The 21,694-nt window shown below is 34.3% G+C and overlaps 1 protein-coding gene across 3 annotated transcripts in view; it reads left to right on the forward strand.

Moving 5' to 3' along the window:
* The window catches only part of LOC138715329 (cytochrome P450 4C1-like), a 150,168-nt gene that overhangs the window by 96,807 nt on the left and 31,667 nt on the right, over positions 1-21,694 (forward strand). For 2 of the 3 annotated variants that reach the window (XM_069848120.1, XM_069848121.1), the window contains one exon: positions 1,687-5,959. The exons of the other annotated variant lie outside the window; for it this stretch is intronic. In XM_069848120.1, the coding sequence (XP_069704221.1) occupies positions 1,687-1,853 (167 nt within the window). In that variant the 3' untranslated portion in view covers positions 1,854-5,959. Of the gene's footprint in view, positions 1-1,686; positions 5,960-21,694 lie in introns of those variants that run through there. 3 annotated transcript variants of the gene reach the window in all.

The raw sequence follows: 21,694 nt of genomic DNA on the forward strand, positions 1-21,694 counted from the left end.
AAGTACCAAGTTTTCCATTACTTTTGAAGGCAGTCATATCAATGATTTTTACCACCTTTAAAAATAAATGTCATGACGATGACACATAAGCCTTCCTTCTCGTATGTTTTACGCGTTACATAACAACAATTCTGCTCTTAATCATGCTACTAATTATATTAATGTTCCTATTTGATTTTGTTCAACGTTTATTAAAAAACCACGCGGTAAATAAATGAAATCATTTAATATGCAATCAAATAAAAAGATAAAGTTTAGTCTTTCGGATTGCACACAAAAGCCATCTTTTGTAATAGTGAAAGGAAGACATTAATAAATTGATTTCATTTATATTTTATGGGGTTGAAGTAAGTGTATATAATATTCATTTCGAACATGGTCTGAAAATAGCTATACGCATAATATGATGATTTCTAATATAATTTTGTCAGTTACGAATATCGGAATTGAAAATTGATATGAATGTTAAAATAGATTGTCTTTCTTCAGTGGATCAGTCCTACGTAAAGTTTAGGTTTACGAAAGTATATTAATCCTTTAACAGTAAGGCGTCTTTACCCTTCGCTACATGATTTGGTTTGGCTTGAGGGTTTTTAGAGCTTGGAGAATTTATATCGGTACATAAATGAATTTTTTCTTAGAAAAAAAGATTTTTGGTCGATAGCAATTTCACCATCTCATTTGTAGATTTAATCTGCGCAACACAATAGTTATTTTTATAACAAAGAACTATAAGCTTTGGCGCTTCGGCCAGTAGATGGAGATACTTGGATGAATGACGCATGTCAAATGCCTGCCATTAGGTAAAAAAAAAAAAAAAAAAAAAAAAACTTCGTATTATGAAGGATAATCCGAAAATAATGCCTATATTTTTTCTGTTTCTTTCTCTCTATCTTTCTCTTTAATATCATTGAAGTTAAACGAAATGGATCTACTGATACTGTTATTTTTACATCCACTTCTACATTACCCAGATTTTACATAATTTTCAATAACGGTAAAACTCTGATTCCTGCCTTTCATGAGTCTACATCACCCTGAATGAGCCACTAACTACTGCTGATAGGCTAATGATAATCTGCGTACAGTGATTTCTCCTAAACAATTGCACAGATTTTGGTCACATTGTAATATGTACCTGGTATTTAATTTATCCAGAAGTTATGCACATAGTAAACAATAATAATTTTAGTGAAATATTAATGGGTGTTCATTTTAAACAAAAATACTACAATGGCGATTTACCACACGTTAAGTGCAATGATTTGCTTCGCGATTTCTTGTATTAGCTCTACGTACAAGAAAGTGAACAAAATGAAATGATCATAACAATTTTTCGACACCATTAAACTTCAGTTTTGCTATTTTCTGAAGAAAGTTATACGAAGATTTTCACAGATGTTAAAAAATCTATCACAGTTTCAACTTACGATCCAGAGGCCGAGTCTCGAAACAGAAAACTTCGTGAACGAGAAATGACCTCTGAACTTTGCATGAAGCTTTTTCACTCAGAAATTAGATTCTTTCTGTATTGCAGATCAAAGACACAGGTAGCCCAATCCCACTATATATTCCTTTCAGAAGAAATATTTTTTTAGAATAATTAATGCCATTAAAATCCATTTTTCTAATATTCTACATCCAGATTATTGTTTTACTTACACCAAACTTCTTCCCTCTGAACAGGTATGAAATATGCTATGGCAGAAATGAAGGCTGTGTTGTCTGCAGTGCTGAGGAAGTACAAGATCTTGCCTCCAGAAACAGACCACAAACTGAAACTGACTATCGTGTTGGTACTGGAATCACTCAATGGGATACCAATCAGACTGCAAAAAAGGAACCAGAACTGAAAGACTGTTATGAACGTCATAGACGACACAGACAATAATTGGTCCGCAATTCCACTTAATTCATATGGGACAGTTCACCAATTCAAAAATAAAATGTATGAATGTTGTCTGCAGATCTCCTCTCAATAATGTATATGGTAATAAACTGGGTTCGGATTTCTATGACGTCACATATATATATATTTTTTTTTTCGCACATTTAACTTAAATTGAACACATTGCTAGCTTTCCTGAACACGATGATATGGTTTTCATTAGACATATAAATGTATATTTTTTATCATACAAACACATACAGTGTTTTAGCATTAAGTTATATTTGATTGAAAAATGATACGACTATAGAAGCGTATGTTTAGTTATATTACAACAGTTTTAGCAGTTCTCCAAGTATTATTTACATGTTCTGTATCCAATAATGGCAAGAGATTTTGTTTGCGTTCGCTTATTAATTTTTTATTTTATTTCTTCTGCTTTTTCTTCTTCTTCTTCTCCTTCTTCTTCTTCTTCATCTTCTTCTTAAGTGGCACTTCAGTCAAATGCGGACCCTCGCCTTCTCCAGTCATCTCTGTCCTTAGATCTTGTCTTCCACCTTGTGATTTTACACTTCCTTATGTTATTATACACATCATCCCACCATCTAGCTTTAGTCTCCCTCTCTGTCTTTTCCCCTGCGGTTGATTAACAAAAACTTGATAAGGACCTCTATTTTCCTCCATGCTATTCAAATGTCCTATCCACTTAAATCTCATCATTTTTATAAATGCGACCAAATCCAAATCCTTGTACAGTTCATTGTTGGTCCTTATTCTCCATTCATCATTAACTTTGACTGCTCCCATTATTTTCCTCAAAATTTTCCGTTCAAAAACGGCCAGCCATTTACTGATGTCTGCGTATAGGGTTCAGATCTCTGCTCCATAGGTTACTACAGGTCTTATAAGAGATTTATATATTCTTAGGTTCGTATTTCTATGTACCATCTGACTTTTCAATATGGATAGAAGGGCATAATATGTTCTATTTACTGTATTAATGCTAGTTTCTACTTCTGTATGAATGTTATTATTACTTGCCAAACATGTGCCTAAATATGTGAATTTATCAATTTTTCAAAACTACATTTATCTATTTTCATTATCTTATTTTCCAGATGGGAGTTCCTTGACAAAACTATATATTTCGGTTTTTGCTCATTAATATCTAATCCAAATTTACTAGTTTGCTGCACTAAAGCTGTAAATGATTCATTAACATCCTTTTGTCTTCTTCCCAGTATAACAAGATCATCTGGATAGGCTAGAATCTGACTACATTTATTAAATATTGTTCCATTAGTTTGGATGGAAGCCTTCCTAATTACAATTTCAAGTACAATATTAGATAAAAAAGGGTGCTATTGTATCCCCTTGTCTCAAACCTTTACCCAGTTTAAGGTCATTTGATAGGTTCCTGCCTATCTTTACTGTTGAATATACATCCCTATTGAGAGCTCTGCACATCGTTACTAGTTTCCTGGGGAAACCTAGTTGGTGCATACATTCCAATACTTCATTTTTATCTTTATGTATTGGATTGATTATACCATGTTTGCGTTGTTTCGGAATCTGCTCCTCCTCCCAAATCTTCAACACTAGTTTATACAGAACTATCTTTAATTCTGTTCCCCCATATTTGATTAGCTCATATCCTACTGTCTTACCATTTTTCAATTTATCTTATCCATCTTGATTACACAACTTTTAACACTGTATCACTTCGGAATATGTATGATAAATATTGTGTTAAATATTAACGTACTTTGTTAACATGTTTCGACCCATTTTGGGTCATCTTCAGAACTGGTCGTTGTTGGTCTTGGCGCCTCTTGTTTCCTGTGAGTGTGCGTTCGTAGTGTAGAGTCAAAGAACACATCACAAATGCCAACCATACCTACAGAGACATCAACACAGACATGGAAATACTGCACATCCAACCAAAAAGCCAGAAACTCAACACACTAGAACAATTTGAAGTATACAGACACACGAAAACACACCCCAACGATATTCTCAACACACAACTCAATTTCAAAACACATACACTCTTTGACTCTACACTATACCACACGAACACACCCTCACAGGAAACAAGAGGCGCCAAGACCAACAACGACCAGTTATGAAGATGACCCAAAATAGGTCGAAACATGTTAACAAGGTAGGCTACGTTAATATTTAACACAAGAAAGTTCTTAATTTATCTATTGCCATTTCCACGTCTAAGGTAGGTATCTGGAGGTTCAATGTACAATTCCGCTGTATGTGCCTGTATTATTTCCTTGTTATCATCTGCGTCACATTCAAATTGGCCTTTGTAATAATCTCACCATACCACTAACACTTGTTCCTTATTTTTTTACAATCTCTCCCTTCTTGTTTCTTACTAATATTGTTTGAGGTTTAAAGCCTTTTGTCATATGGTTTACTTGTCTATAAAAGCTCTTCGCCTGTCTATTGTCAAATGAGCCCACACCTGTGGAATAACGGTTACCGCATCTGGTCGCGAAACCAGGTGGCCCGGGTTTGATTCCCGGTCGGGGAAAATTACCTGGTTCAGGTTTTTCCGGGGTTTTCCCTCAACCTAATATGAACAATTGCTGGGAAACTTTCGGTGTTGGACCACGGACTCATTTCACCGGCATTATCACCTTCATCTCACTCAGTCGCTAAATAACCTAAGATGTTGGTAAAGCGTCGTAAAATAACCTACTAAAATAAAAAAAAATATTGTCAAATGATGTTTGTATGGTTCATAATGTTTTTTTTTTTTAATATTCTCTCTTTTTCTTTCTCAGCAATTTATGTGCTTTTTTTCTATCCCCCTTGCATTGTTGTTCATTCCTTCTTATATTTGTGTTGATCATCTTCCTATAGGAACTATTTTTTTTCTATCTCACTTCCACACTCTTCATCAAACCAACCATTCCTCTTTGTTTTATGCTCTTTCCCAATTATTATCTTCCCTGCAGCTTCTTCAATCCCTTTTCTTATTAAGTTCCATATCTTATCAATAGTCTCATCCTTCTCTATTTCCAATTTCTTAATGTTTTCTGTTATTGCTTCCATAAATTTAACTTTTATTTCTTCTTCATTCAATGCATTTATGTTTCATCTTTTCACTTTTCTTGCCTTCGTCCTTCCATTCATATTAATCTTTAATTTTAATTTATGCGTCATGCATACAAAAAATGGTCTGGTACTATGTTGGTGCCTCGTCAACTTCTAACATGGCACACATACTGTATAATCAATGACACCTATCGGCTAATAAAGATCAATCTGATTAATTGTGTTCCCACCTGGGGACTTCCACGTTCCTTTGTGGATGTTTTATGACGAAACCATGTCCCTGTGACAACCAGATCTTTTCCTGAGGCAAAATCCACCATTCTCATCCCATTATCATTAGCCTTATCACGTAGGCTATGATTTTCACATACAGGAAATGAATTTCCCTCTTTTCCCACTTGTGCATATTTTATTTTCTTGGGAATAGGCCTATGTTGTGGTTTATTGCAGTTTGAAGGTAGCTGTATTCCCAGCAGTAAGTTGTCAAAACACAAAGGAAAAAATAATGTCAGACATACGGTCAAATTGTTGCTGGTCGGTCTCACCTTCATCTTTTCCAAACATGATGCTAAAGAGGATCCAACCCTGCTGTTGCCAGGTTATATATCATTAACAATCAGTGACCCTATTAACATAGCTGTAAAAGAATTAGTCACGCATAGAACAAACGTTGGACATTTTTCATCCCTTCTTCTTTCTTCTAATTTTTATAGGGTGAACAGTCCGCCGTGGGCAGTGCAAGGACTTAATATTCAAACAATCATTAGCGAAATGGTGAATATGGCAATTTTTAAGTATCTTTAAAACAATGTTTAATTTGTTATAAGTTATATTTCCAAGTTTTTATGTCATATTTTGGTACTTCTTAGGGCATAAGTGCCTGCATAGTTCCAGAGTTTATAGGTCATAGAAATCTGAACCCTAGTAATAAACTATTTCTTTGAAATTCATTTCGTATGCTACAAATTTAAACGATGAAGATACGTACAACTTCGGGGGGGGGGGGGAAACTGAATACACTTACCACAATAGTACCTACGGTAAAAAAAGTTTTTAAATATATCTATCACTCTTCGAGTTATGACCTAAAACGTGAGACTATGCCAATTCACTTGGCAATTTTAAATATTAACAGAACGTCTCATTTTTCGTAAGTTTGTTGTTCATTTCCCGTAATTTAAATATTCAAAATCCGTTTCCCTCTTAACTTCCACACTCTTTGAGGTCAATTCTGAAATGTTCTATGCTAGTGTATTTCATACTAGGGAACAAATCCTGCCTTTAGTATTAATTTATCATTTCAAATTCTTTCTTCAATAATATTCTTTATTTAAAAAAATAGTTACAATTCACAGCAAAAACTTCGCAAAAAATATTTCGTAAATATAGTGCATATGCAGTATATACATATATAGTTGATTTATTTAGTGTTCTGCTCAAGGGAACTCTTCACCATTCCTTTCAGTGCATCCTTCAGTAGGCAGTTTCTTATCAGCCAGTGACCTAATTATTCCTTTTCCTCTGATCACTTTCAGCATCATTCTTTCTTCATCCACTCTTTCCAGCACAGCTTCATTTGTTATTCTGTCTGTCCACTTCACACGTTCCATTCTTCTCCAAACCCACATTTCAAACGCTTTTCTTCACTTCGTCGTAATATCCACGTTTCTGCCCCATACAATACCACGCTCCACACAAAGCACTTCACTAATCTCTTCCTTAGTTCTTTTTCCAGAGGTGCGCAGAAGATGGTCCTTTTTCTATTAAAAGCTTCCTTTGGCATTGCTGTCTTCCTTTTGACTTCCTGACTGCAGCTCATGTTACTGGTTATAGTACACCCCAAGTATCTGAAGCTGTCGCCTTGCTCTACTGCCTCATTTAGAATTCGTAAGATTACCTTCTTTATTTTTCTTTCTATGGCCATGGTCTTTGTCTTATTTCCATTTTGTTATCTTCATCCCATACTGTTCACAGCTGTCATTTAGCTCCTGTAGTATATCTCTTAGTATCATCTCCTCTTCTGTAAACAAAGCCATATCATCAGCAAATCTTATACATTTTATTGTTCTTCCTCTTACTATCACTTCTCCCATGTTCTGAAAACAGTTCTTCACTAAATCCTTCAAGTAGATGTTGAACAGAGTGATGAAGGAGATCCTTGACGTGCTCCTCTCTCTATTTCACTTCCTTCTGACATTTCTTTTCCTATATATATATACAGTATATTCAACTGATAAGAGCGGGATATGTTAAAACATTAATTATGTCAAACAGAGAAGAAAACATTAAAAATATTCGAAATTGTACAAGATACGGTACTGTATTAGAGAAACTAATTTTTTCTGCTCGAATTGCACCTCCAGCCCAATTAAAAAATTAAATTACTCTTAGCAATATAAGTTTTTTGGATTCTAGAAATTGTTTATTGACATAGAAGCACTGTCTAATCACTATACAATATTCCAGCAGAATATTAATTCACCATATCTAGAAAGTAAATTTTGAATTTTACTAAATTTATACTAGCGAAAGGTGGATGTACTTTACAAGTTCTAAAATATATAACATATAAAATTACAAAGTCTTTGTAACAACATGTTTTCCTGAAAACATGGAATAGTAGTTTGTCATATTTTATGAGTATATTACAAAAGTGTAAATGTCAGGCCATAAAAATCTTCTATTTTCGAAAACTGGACAATGAATGACAGATGTTATATTTTAAAGCTTTTGGAAGAAATAATATGTGAAGTAACGGTTAGCGCATCTGACCGCGTAACTAAGTGGCTTGGATTCGACTCTCAGTCGGAGGAAGTTACCTGGTTGAGATTTTTTCCTGGGTTTTTGCCTCAAGCCAATATGAGCAAATCCTGGGTAACTATCGTGTTGGACCCCGGACTCATTTAACCGACATTATCACCTTCATTTCATTCAAACGCTAAATAACCTGAGATGTTGATACAGCTTCGTAAAATAAGCCATTAAAAAGAAAGAAATAATCTAAAGCTTATGTGCGTCTAATACAGACTTGAATTTCATTTATATTCATATATAAATTGATATAAATAATATTTATATATAGACAAACCCGTAGACTACATCTCAACTTTAATTCCTACAAAATCACTCTGAATAACAGTATAGTTAGCGATTCATATAACACAAAATTTTTACGTAACTGAATTGATCCAAAATAGTCATCATATTTGTCAATTAAGGGTTACGCTTATCCAAACCTGTTACCCATGCACACAGGTCTACTGTCATAAGTAACCACCATGAATCTTATAAGAACTATCTAGGCCTTCATTGGATATGTTCAGTCGATTTTAGCATATGACATACCAAGATAAAGTAAATTTGTAAACCGCAAACTATAAAAATTATAATGGAAGTACAGACCACATACCTCAGCATAGATCAACTATCATCGAATCACTACAGGGGACAATGTGTGGTTAGGACGATGATACCCCCAGCCTTAATAACGAAATTTTCTTCCCTCATTAGAACTTAAGTCCAAGCTCTTTTCGTATCACTTGGCAGAGATATGAAACTTTTTGGCCATATGGCTAAGGCAAAGGCAAAGGCATACTATATCCATTAACAACCGTAAACTGTAAAATTTATTTAAAATAATGAGGAAAATATTTTATTAAAATATAACTTTTTCACCGTAGATGGATTCCTTTTGTTGATTTCTTAATTTATAACACCCATGTGTGTAAGTACGTATTCTAAGGTATTTCAAATTGACAGCAGACAAAGTTATAGGCCTAGTTTTAAATTTAACTGTAAGTTCGTGTAAATTTGTGCAAACGATATTATGAATAAATAAAAGCTATACTATGTATTTACGTTTAAGATGTGTTTGTTGTTTAATATTAAGTTACAGGTTTTTGTAAATATGTGCAAAATACATTATCATAACTAAGCAAAAGTAAGTTACAAGCAGTTATGTTTAATATAAATGTATGTTGTTAAATATTATGTTGTAAGTTTTAACATTTAGTTGTACGTTTGAATGATACTGTACATTAAAGTGATGAAGCCATCTTAAGGTTAATAAATGATTTGAATCACACCTAAAGATGTAGTTTCAATTGTTGGGGCAATTTTTATGATTTTCACACATAATTCACAATAAGGCAGATGTTGAATGCGTACCTTGTATTTCATTTTTCATTTGATTTAATTTATTGAATCCATAGCTCTTACATCAATATTATAGCTTTAAGATATGGAACAGTCAAAAGTTATGCAAATATATACAATAGCCTACATATTTAAATTTAACAGCATAAATAACGCCATCCCATTATCTCCTGGTTTAGTTGCTTCAAGTGATGTCTTATTAGTGTCACTTATGAGGTTCAAACCTGTCTTGGTACATTTGACTAAACAACAACAGCATAAACAATTCATCAGTTGAGTTGAAGATATGACTATAAAGAAATGTTGTTAATTCTTTTCTGAACCTTTTCTCTAGGTCCTTTAAAGCTTTAAGAAATTTAGGCATTGCACTGAAGACATGAATAGTGAAAAGAATGTACTCACAATTAAGATCAATATTTCTACATTTTGGATTTTTTTCATCAAGTCTTCATGCACACCTGTCATTATCATAACTTTTTTGTAAAACAAAAACCTATTCATCTTCAGATGAATTTTCCCAGAATATTAATCGATAGTTCATTACAGAATTAAAATATGCAAAATACGACATTTAAAAGATGTTGGCTTGTCGTCAGTACCACAACTCATTCTGCCCAAGGCTTTTCCGTGGCTCACGGACCTTCTATCTTCCCTCTACATTTTTCAACGTGTTTTTGTTAGCTTATCATTTCCAATTATTTCGTCGGGCGGTTCCTTCCTTCCGGGTTCTGCCTTCTGCTCGCAATAAAATTAAAAAAAATACTGTAAATATTGTAGTTAAACGTAAATAATTTAACAGGGAAACTAAATATACTGATAGTCAACAGGGTTAACGGCTTCAAAGCTGGTTACCTGGTCCTAATCAAGTACACTGGCGCGATAATTAACATGGAGGTTTGAGACAATTACTCTCCCTACCATTATAATTTCACTCTGATTTCAATCTCCTCATTTAAAAAAAAATAAAATTGTTTATATCGCCGATAGAAAATTAGGATCTTAATGCGTAAGAGACAAAGCTCAATTTAGGAGTAATATATTATTTTATTTGTGTTTTCCGTAAAGTGAGTCTTCAACTGCAAATCAAAAAAAAAAAAAAAAAAAAAAACTTTGTACTTATAGATTGTTTGAGATCAGCTCCATTTAATTATGATTCTTCATTATTCAAGATTGTTCAAATAATCAAATCGTTCTCCACTTTATCATTCAAAATTTTCTGATCAAGGTCTTTCACTGTAAACCAAGCATTGTCCTGTCTTTCTTATTTCCGCCTTCCTGCAAATAAAAACTCAGTAATACCACAGTCTACTACAGTATATACAGTCACGAAGCTTGAGTTTTGAGGGTGCTAGAAACAATAGACTGTGACAGTACTATTTTGCATTGCCTGTAATGAGGCGATATTAGCGATCCTAGTGGTGAGCAACTATCTAATGTTTGCATATTTACTACGTATTGAGCTTCGCGACTGTATATACTAGACTGTGGTAATACGTCCCCCTTTGTCATTTTACACATTTACAACAAAGTTCGTAAAATAGTTTATATAATTTAAACTCCTTTCAAGAAATATGAAGGTACCGGTACATTATAATATGTACGTATTCTGTTAATGATATTAAATAGCATATTACAGGAATGCCAAAACCCTGCACATTGTGTATTCGCGCACATTGTGCAGTAATATCTGTGCGATGTGCACTTTCTGTTCCCCTACCTGGAGGGAGTGAATCGCCTTGGAGGGGAACGCGACAGGCCTATACAGACCTGCAACAGCATATCGGCTTTTCTTTCAATAAAGCAGTTTGAGTACGGGTGCTGATTTGGCTGTGTCTGTGAATGAGTTGTAATAAATAAAGTGAGGGGTTCACAGATAAGGAAGAAGAGAAATTACGAATCATATAACATGATTGTTATAATGTTTTCCTCAAGCCATCAATAATTATTTTAAAATGAAAGGCTTTCATCAGCCCATGTCGAGGTAATAGTGTTGTGACAGTTTAGATCAGATTAGTAAAGTTCTCAAAATATGAAACTGCCAGCGCTTATTTCTTAATCAGTACTCTCACGGCAATGGCGTTGTTTTGGAGTCTGTACTAACACAGCCATCAAAGATTAGACGACTTACGACTTTCATTTTATAAGCTGGTAAGTGATGAGAATATAGTGAGGAATACATATGAGGCTCTTGAGTTTGTAAGGAGCGAAAAAAGCAACTATTTGCAAGGCGGAAAAATTTTCTGGAAAAATATATAATGGCAAATTTTCCATCTCACGTCACTCTATTATGCTAATATACTTACATCAATAAACCTTTAAACCTGACATAAATAGAATATCATCGCCTCACAGCTTGTGAACTACAGTACACTTTTAATTTCTTTCAGTAACGCTTCCAACTTGTCGATACTTGCTCTCAACGTTTTCCAAATAACCTATATGTGAATTTAAATTATAAGCTTAATGTATACCATTTATTAATATTAATGTTAATTTATATTTGACATACAGCAAGAAAGTTATTTCAGTGTAAAAACTTCACAATGTCCTACTGCATGTAATTAATTGAGAGTATAAAATTTTCTTGAACATTTGTACCAATGGTCCCAATAAATAATAATGTTCGACGAACAATGAAAGAGTAGGATCTATTACTTTAAAATAATTAGTACCTACTACATAAAATGAAATACTTGTTCGTGTTTTGTTGGTTCGAAATTACTGCAATATTTTTTTTTAAATGCTATATAAAAATCAAATTAATAAATTATGCTTTACAAACCACTGCTTTGTGAAGTATAACTGAGTAACCCTAAAGTTTCTTGCATTACAATTGTCAAATATAGACACTGATAATAACCGTGTTTTTCCTTCTGCTAAGTGTGTTTATAATGTCCAAATGCCTATTTAATCCAACCCTAGAAGCGCAGAATAGATTATTGTACACCCCTCCAGCTAAGAAAGGGTAAGAGCAACGCTCGAATGATGCAGTCTGCACAGACCGGTGATCCGCGCACAAAACTGCATATTTAGAGTCTGATTTCTGACATGCCTGGCATATTATATAATAATATATTATATCATATTGTGTATCATACCATATCTCATCTTGTAGCATATATCACATCATGTATCTTATCACATTATGTATCAAATCACATCATGTATCAAATCACATCTTGTATCATATATCACATCATGTATCAAATCATATCTTGTATCATATATCACATCATGTATCTTACCACATCATGTATCAAATCACATCTTGTATTATACATCACATCATGTATCTTATCACATCATGTATCAAATCACATTATGTATCTTATCATATCATGTATCAAATCACATCATGTATCATATATCACATCATGTATCAAATCACATTTGTATCATATATCCATATATCACATCATGTATCTTATCACATCTTGTAATATATATCACATGTATCTTATCACATCATGTATCAAATCACATCTTGTATCATATATTACGTCATGTATCTTATCACATCATGTATCAAATCACATCTAGTATCATATATGACATCATGTATCAAATCACATCTTCTATCATATATCACATAAGGTATCAAATCACATTATGTATCATATATCACACCATGTATCATGTCGGCCTCGGTAGCGTATTTGGTATAGTGCTGGCGTTCTATGCTCGAGGTTGTGGGTTCGATGACATTTAAGTATGTTTAAATGCGACAGGCTCATGTCAGTTAAAAAAATTCCAGCGGGACAAAATTCCGGCTTACCGGCGACGCTGATATAACCTCTGCAGTTGCAAGCGTCGTTAAATAAACCATAATTTTTTTCATGTATCAAATCACATCTTGTATCATATATCACATCATGTATTATATATCACATCATGTATCAAATCACATCATGTATCTTATCACATCATGTATCAAATCACATCATGTATCATATATTACATCATGTATCAAATCACATCTTGTATCATATATTACATCATGTATCATATATCACATCATGTATCAAATCACATCATGTATCTTACCACATCATGTATCAAATCACACCATGTATCATATATTACATCATGTATCAAATCACATATTGCATTATTTATCACATCATGTATCAAATCGCATCTTGTATCATATATCACACCATGTATCAAATCACAATTTGTATCATATATCACATCATGTATCAAATCACAATTTGTATCATATATCACATCATGTATCTTAACACATCACATAGCATGTCAGGTCGGCTTAGAAGGTGTGTCTGCATTGACGTGACGGCTGTCATATATGTAGGTAATTGAGAAAGGATCTAATAGGAGAAAAGACTTATTATTACAAACAGATACAAGTATAGCGAAGCATCTATGTAGATGGAAGAATACGCTAGAGTTGCACAAATAATATGGGCTGAACATTCTTTCGAAACCATTCACACTATGAACGCATGAGAGGGCATATTCAATAGCTTGTTTTACAGTCATATTTGTTATTTATAAAACGATTACAGCATTAAATTATATTAAATCATTTACTTATATTTTAAAACTAATGGAATTCATACCAGAGACCTGCACAACGGTCCAGCTCATGGGCTGCTTCCGCACTGTACCGCACAGGGCTTCACAGTGTCGGTCGCAAGGAACAAGCCCCTGACGTCACCCACGGGTAGGGTCGGGCTGCTTACGGCGCGGTTTTGTGCGTTGGGCTGGTATCAAGTCATCGAGCCCAAGTCTCCTCTTCTATCAATTGCAGTAAAATCCCTCTTATCCGGTACCAAAGGGACCAGGCTAGTTCCGGATGCGAGATTTTGCCGGATAATTGAACAAATATCGGTATATACAAAAGAAAAAGTTTCTATTTCATGATGCCAAATATTGAAACTGCAGCCATGTGAAGCTTATTTCTCTATCACTTGCTCATAACTGAATAAACATAAAAAATGTGTTGATTTTCCTTATTAAAACATATCATACAACACAAATAATACACTAATTTTAGGTTCGAATATTCACTGAAAATTAAAGTACGTGCGAACTTTCTAATGTGGCAACACAGACGGCCCGAATATAATTAAATAAACATAAAAACAATGTGCATTTTCTTTATTAAAACACATACACAATACAAACAATATACTAATTTTAGGTCCGACTATGCACTGAAAATGAAAGTTCGTATGAACTTCCTAATGTGACAAAATTGACGGCCCAGACTGCGGCAATGTGGCAAATTTAAACACTTTTTATGGTCTAGCCAAAAGTGCCGTTGTTTTGATATTGACGGTTATTTGGGTGTAGGTTACGAGGAATTTTACTTTACTTTAATTGAGTTTGCATAGGCTTGTGCTTGCGTGTGCGGTTCGATCAACGATCAGCTACTGTTTCTAACGTTCTTGTTTTAGTTTTTGATTTCTGTTTTTCAAGATGAGTCCTGCATCGCAAAGAAAAACAGTCTATGTGATGAAGATTTTCCGGACTGAGATGCTGTGGTCTACTGGTAGATTGGTAGACCACGGCATCTCAGGTCGGGAAAACCTTCAACACAGACACCGGTCGTGAAACATTTTTACTTACAGTAATTAATTGTTCAATTACTGCAATTAACTATTGTTGCATGTTGAGACTGCGAGCCTCAAGTAATTGCTTGATTGCTGATACATCAAAGCAGAGACGATACAAATGAAACAAATGAATGTAAGAGGAAAAAAAATGATCACTTATTAATTCTGAGCACCATTCTTTTAACTATCAGTATAAGTCGATTCTCAATGGTCAGTCTAGATCCTTTGGTAAGCATTTTTCTACGCCTTCAGAACATTACTGTATTTATATTTTTATTTTCATGTACAGTAATTAGTACGTGTTCCTTTTTTTAGAATCTCCGAGTCCTGTTCTTCAAATAACTATTGTGCGAGATCGTGCGTATTTGTTTGTTTTCCGCACAGAACCAATACGCGGTAAGTGTGAAATACCACATTCAGTATTCCCAACGTAACACACATAACAATTTCCCTCTTCTTACCGCTTAAGCGCGACATTCATTTTACTGCTTTAGGCTTTTAACATATTATTTTTAGAGACGTTTAACATAGTAATAATTATAAATTGGAAACTTACCACTGCAATTTCACCTAAATTGCAATGTTAATTTTTGTTTTTAAATATTTGCAAAAATTAAGTAAAGTCTACTACTCCACGAAACTTATTGCATTCCTGATACAAGTAACATTAAGGAAGCCGTGAAAAAATCAACAAGATTCCAGATGCCGATGTTATTACTGCAATATGTTATATAAATAATATTGTTAAAATATTAAAATGAAAAATAAATCATTACATAATCTTACCGTTTGTTTTAAGTTCGCATTTATAGACTGGGGGAAAAAAAGACAGACGTATATCACGGCCTGTTGGAGTATAGTAAACACAGAAAACATTTTATAGCAACAATGTTGAAGAAAGATATTTTGGTTTTCCGAAGTTGCCGTCATTAAACAGAAACCAAGATGGAGATTTCATTGCAACTAATTAGAAATTCGTCTTTCAGGTATGTAATAAACGATCTTCGCACAAAATAATGTACGATACACGAGTGGTACGTTTGTTTTCATGTTCTCGGAAATTAAAAAAGCTCAACTACGTTTCATTTTTTCAATCTTTTCCTCGAACACGAAAACGTCAACATACCGCTCTTGTAACGTATATTACTATAACCGCGTGATAACCGGTTGCGCACCGGCCTCTAAAATGCAAGATAATTACGTAAGTTGCAAGAATGTGCAAGTAATATTTTCATACTTGCAGTAAACTAGAGATCTTGCACTACATTTTAACACAATTTAGATTGTGATGTAACGTAACGCAGTATAAGAGATTGGTCAAACACATCAAATGTGAAATAGTCTAATTGTTAAATTTCTTATAGAAGTAATGCCATTAAAATTATTGAGTATATATTATAAACTGAATCTGGTTAAAATATAAATTTCCATACCTTCATCTGCATGCTCTACATAAAAACACCGCAATCAGCACTCAAATAACATAAACACAACCAGAGACTTCCATCCTCTAAAACAGGCCTGCACAAGGTTTGCGCTCTCCGAGCCGGCTCTCAGCTCATGAGAGGAATGCAGATATTAGCTGCGCTCTGTAAAGGGTGGACTGGAAGAAGTGGTGATCTCGTACAAAATATACACAAAAGGAAGTACTATTACGACGTTCATGAAATGAATTCCCGTTCAGTGTTTGCAAAACTATCTTGGACTTATTAATTAACCCTGAAAAGCCTGAATTATTTTTCGTCAAGTTTTTCGTTTATTTCGTTATAGACTAATTAAATGGATGTAATTGAACACAACAATGCTTTTGTTTTCTATTGTTGAAGCGAATATGTGGAATTACAGGGCGTTATCATGTGGTAACGCTAGGTCATTATGTTGTCAAATCTTAAAGAATGAGTTATTGCCTTATAATGATATCTTTAAAGCAATTTATTGAACTTAACTGAACGTTAGCTTACAAATAATATATTCATCACTCATTCAGTGTTCTGCCTAAGGTCAGATCTTTTACTGCAAACCCAGCATTCCCCAATCTTTCCTATCTTCTGCCTTCCTGTTTGTATTTTCATATGATCCATATATCTTCATGACTGATTAGGAAGAGGAAAAGGAATTGTTTGGGTCACTGGCTGAGGAGATACTGTCTACTGATGGATGCACTGGAAGGAATGATACACGGGAGTGAATGGTGAAGAGTTCGGAGCAGAAGAAGATATCAAATGATAAACGACATGAAGATATATGGATCATATGAAAAGACAAACAGGAAGGCAGAAGATAGGAAACATTTGTTCAGGAATTGTGAAAGTAATTTTATAATTTTTGTATTTTCTGTATTATTTGTATGGAGTGTGGTATTGTGTGGGGCAGAAACGTGGACATTACAGCATGTTCGAAGTGAAGTGAAGTGAAGAGAAACGAATAGATGCATTTGAAATCTGAATAAGGAGAAGAATGGAACGTGTTAAGTGGACAGACAATAAGAAATGAAGCCGTGTTGGAAAAAGTGGGCGAAGAAAGAATGTTGATATCCACCTGTTCTGTCGCTATTAACAAAAATTGCCCCAGCTTCAGTACTTAGTTTCCTTCCACATAGGTTGTCGAACATGCCGCGCACCCTCTACATCAGATACAAAGTTGGGCTTTGGTGGCTCTATGTAGAATGCTCTAATTTTTTGTTTTCTAGTTCCAAAAGTATCTCATGCACTTTCACGCACCTGTTTGTAACATTCATTTTGTAACTTGTACTTTCTTGCAACTCCTTCATCTTACTGTTAGTAGCAAGAGAGCACAAAGAATGAGTGACAACATATTAGCCTAGCGTTACCATATGGTAACGTAAGAAACAATGTATTATATCCACAACAATGTTACGGATTGTAAACTTGTGCTTGATGTACACGAATACTCAGCCAACAATAAGTAAAATACCACAACAAACATTACAATCAAGTTCATCAAAGTAACAAATAAATTATCTTACTTCTTGTTGCTCTCCAAAATTGCTGCTGAGAAAGCAACATCTAAATTGCGCAGCTGCTCTTGCCCAACTGGTATAATAAATTTGTGATTTCATAATGTAATAAGAAAGAACCAATCATGTAGCTTGGATTCACAAAGAAAAATTCCAGTTTTATTAATTAAGGACAGGTACGAAGCAAGTTATATTGCTTTCTGCACTGCGTTACCATATGGTAACGCTAGGTTAATATGGGTTAATACAGAAATATTTATTTTACAGAAATAATATAAATTTTATACCCACTTAAATGTACAATATCATTTTCTTATATTTTTATTTATCAGTATATGAAAACGAGGTTTTATGCTGTTGGCAGCTGAAAGGAACAGTAGCCTACTGATCGTAATGAAACATCAGTTACGGATGTTCGATGCCTGCCTTTATTAATGTTGATTATAGAAAACAATTGCTCACGAATACAAATGTTGAGCCAAACATAGCAATCATTTTCACAGCCAGCCTGTGAAGTCGTGGATATTATTGCTAATGTTTAGTCTTGTAAAACTCAACCACGCTAGTAGTATTACTGTATTCAAACGATCTTTAGCCCTTAGGCCACATTGAAGATCAATAAGTCCGAGCTGTAAATCGTTAAATGTTATGTTTTATTTAACGACGCTCGCAACTGCCGAGGTTATACAGGGACATCATTTTATTTTTACTTCAATTTTTATTGTAACTGCGTTTCTAAATATACTTGACTCCCACCTCTTTCACTAATGTCCTTGCTAACGTCAGTCACACAAACTTATGGCAGCTCTTGCTAGCAGTGAAATAAACAGTACAGAGTACAGTGTGTTTCAGAAATATGTTGCATTTTCTATAGAAGAAAAAGCTTATATTATTGAAGTTTATTTTCACCCAGGTATCGTGTGTAGCATAACCGAATTTATCTGTGTGGACTGAGCACAAGTGGAGATTAGAGTTACCGAAAGTACGGTACCCTATAATATGGTACGGTACTTAACAGCATTATTTAAACAAGAGTTTTGTTTTACTGTTTGTATGTATGAAGGACGATGATGGAAACTGGAATTACAATATAACCGAAGGTGAACAACAGTTTTTCTTTTTTCACAATTTCTTGATTATATAATTACGGAATATTTTCGTAGAAATGTCATTAATCTGGTAGATAAATTTAGAGCAACAGAGTGTACAGAAAGGAAGAATAGTGTAAGATGGCCAACAAAGGTGACAGAAGATGCTAGAGAAAGGATGCAGCGAGGTCCTAATGAATCGGTCAAGAAGTTAGCTGTAGAAATTGGGGTTTCTTACGGAAGTACTCACAAAATTCTCAGGAATAAATTAGGTTAGTAATATGCTGAATAAAGTAGGCATTACATAATGTATATAACCGCCTGAAGACTTGAGTTTGTGAAAAAAAATTGTTACTATTCTACTTTTTTTTTTTTTTTTTGATAAAATACTGTAAAGTAATGACCAAACTGAAAATCGTAATACTATATTTCCCTGTAACATAAATGGATATACTACTTTTCTCTCCTCCTATAGCTAGCAAAATGATTTGTTTACATATTGCACTAGCAACTCCAAACTCCTGTAATGGAAGGGGGTAACAGTGTTTCCGAGTATAGCCAGGTTAATGTTAAAAATGTTAGTAAAAATAAAGTGATGTCCCTGTATGAGCACACTTAAATGCAATCGACCTGGCTCGGAATCGAACCTCGGGCATAGAAGGCCAGCGCTATACCAACTGCGCCAACAGGCCCACCTATAACTTATATGACATTGTTTCAACTGGTGTTGAAGGAATTTATTATGGTAACTTTAAACTTCTTTCCAATTAAGACAAGACTTTTAGTAGGTTATTTTATGACGCTTTATCAACATCTTATGTTATTTAGCGTCTGAATGAGAAGAAGGTGATAATGCCGGTGAAATGAGTCCGGAGTCCAACACCAAAAGTTACTCAGCGTTTTCTCATACTGGATTGAGGGAAAACCCCGGAAAAACCTCAACCAGGTAACTTGTCCCGACCGGGAATCGAACCTTGGCCACCTGGTTTCGCGGTTAGACGCGCTAACCGTTACTCCACAGGTGTGGACCTTAAGAGAAGATCTTGGAACCTAGAATTAAATTCATTTTGAATTTCAATTAATATTTGCACATAATCGTTTAGCATGGCTTCATCTCGAGCAGTTTCTATCGTTCGAAAGTAAGCCATATTACCTTCCCGAAACTGACTTACGAAAAGTGTAAGTTTACGACTGAAATCCCGTAATTTATTGAACATATCAGCACTGAGCTGGCCTTATCCCTGAAGAGAGATATTTAAATTGTTGAAGATTAATATCTTTAGTAGACTATCTTTCTGTCTGGACTCGTAATGACGCATTATGTTACTTTTCTTTCTACCTTTCAAAATGTTGTGGCAGATAAAGCACTGAGTATTTACTCCAGCAACTATGAAAAAATAAGCATTTTCCCATGCAATATTGAAAGAATTTGCCTGATCACCAATTTTTCGTCTTTTAGATTTCTTCATACTATACTGTACAGTAGGTAAGCAACGTGAAACAGTTACTGAGAATACGCACTGCACTCCACTAGATAGCTGAGTGGTTGTTTCCCTCTCACCTACCTATAGCAAGTCATTCTGACGTATCTTCCTCTCCGATTCGGCGAGCGGTAAACACAGCTCTCCCGCTCTCGTTGAGCGCTGTTTGTGCAGATATGCTCTAAAAGACTCTGCGAGATGGTGTAACATCGCGTTCGGAGGTAGCTCAGATTGGAGGTTGTGCTGCTGTGTTGTCAATATTGCACTGAGTTCCGTTTATAGTGCAGGGAATTGACGTTTAGTTACTTATGAATAACATACACGGGATAAATAATGATTTTTTGATGATGAAGCAAAATACTTTTGTCCAGCCAAATTCGTAATTTGAGCCACTATGTACTGGCGGCTTTGCTGATACTATTTTAATACACATTTCAAGACACATTTAACTGAATATATGTTTGTGGTTATAATGCTTATTATCTTTAGTTTCCTTTATTCCCTTAGGGGAAGGGCGAATTCGTTGCACCGTGACTATCCGACAGAATGTTTTAAATTTATTTCTGCATTACCCAATTGCATTTTCTTAGTCTGCAGATGAGATTATAAATTAATGCTTAGAAATATTGGTCAGCCTGGGTAGTGCACTCAGTAGACTGTTGACCTTATGTTCCCGAGGTTGCGGGTTCGATCCCGGTCCACATTTAAGTGTGGTTAAATGCGACAGGCTCATGTCAGTAGATTTACTGGCATCTAAAATAACTCCTGCGGCACAAAATTTCGGCACATCGGCGTCGTTAAATAAAAAAAAACATAATTTAATTTTCGGAAATACCGGGATAAAGCGGTTTTCACTTACATATACACGGCGTAATAAAAATTTCTGTTACAGTAGCACATTAAAACGCTCTACCTTTTTTCTAATTTTCTTGCGCGGAGTCTCTGAATTTTAGCAGTTCATGCTATCACGTGATTGACTAGAGCGTGCTATTTTCTCCTGTGAGAAATTTCACGAGAAATACTGGAAAAGCATCAGACAGAAGCTGGCCTATAGGGACTCTGCTGTAAGTTTCATTGAGACACGTTTTAATTAATCGAACTACTGTAGTTTCTTAAAATTATTACTACTAATATCATTATACATGGAAAATTAATTAATGAAATTTTATAACTATAAATTAATAAATTATCAATATTATTAATTCATTTTCCATTTAATTCTTAGTACTAGTAATATTTAGATGTGTTATAATTTTCTCCTTATTCTTCACACAAATTCTTCCATGTGATTATTACAACCAGAGATATTTTTACTTGAAAACGACATTGTTTTAATTTAATTTTATTTTTATGCAGAATTAAGATTTTTATTGTGATAAAACTACTTTTCCAACTTAATATACTTTTTAGTATTTATTCACTGTACCTACTATTGTAAATCAACATAAAAA

Source organism: Periplaneta americana, chromosome 15 (assembly GCF_040183065.1).
Source record: "Periplaneta americana isolate PAMFEO1 chromosome 15, P.americana_PAMFEO1_priV1, whole genome shotgun sequence".
NCBI lineage: Eukaryota > Metazoa > Arthropoda > Insecta > Blattodea > Blattidae > Periplaneta > Periplaneta americana.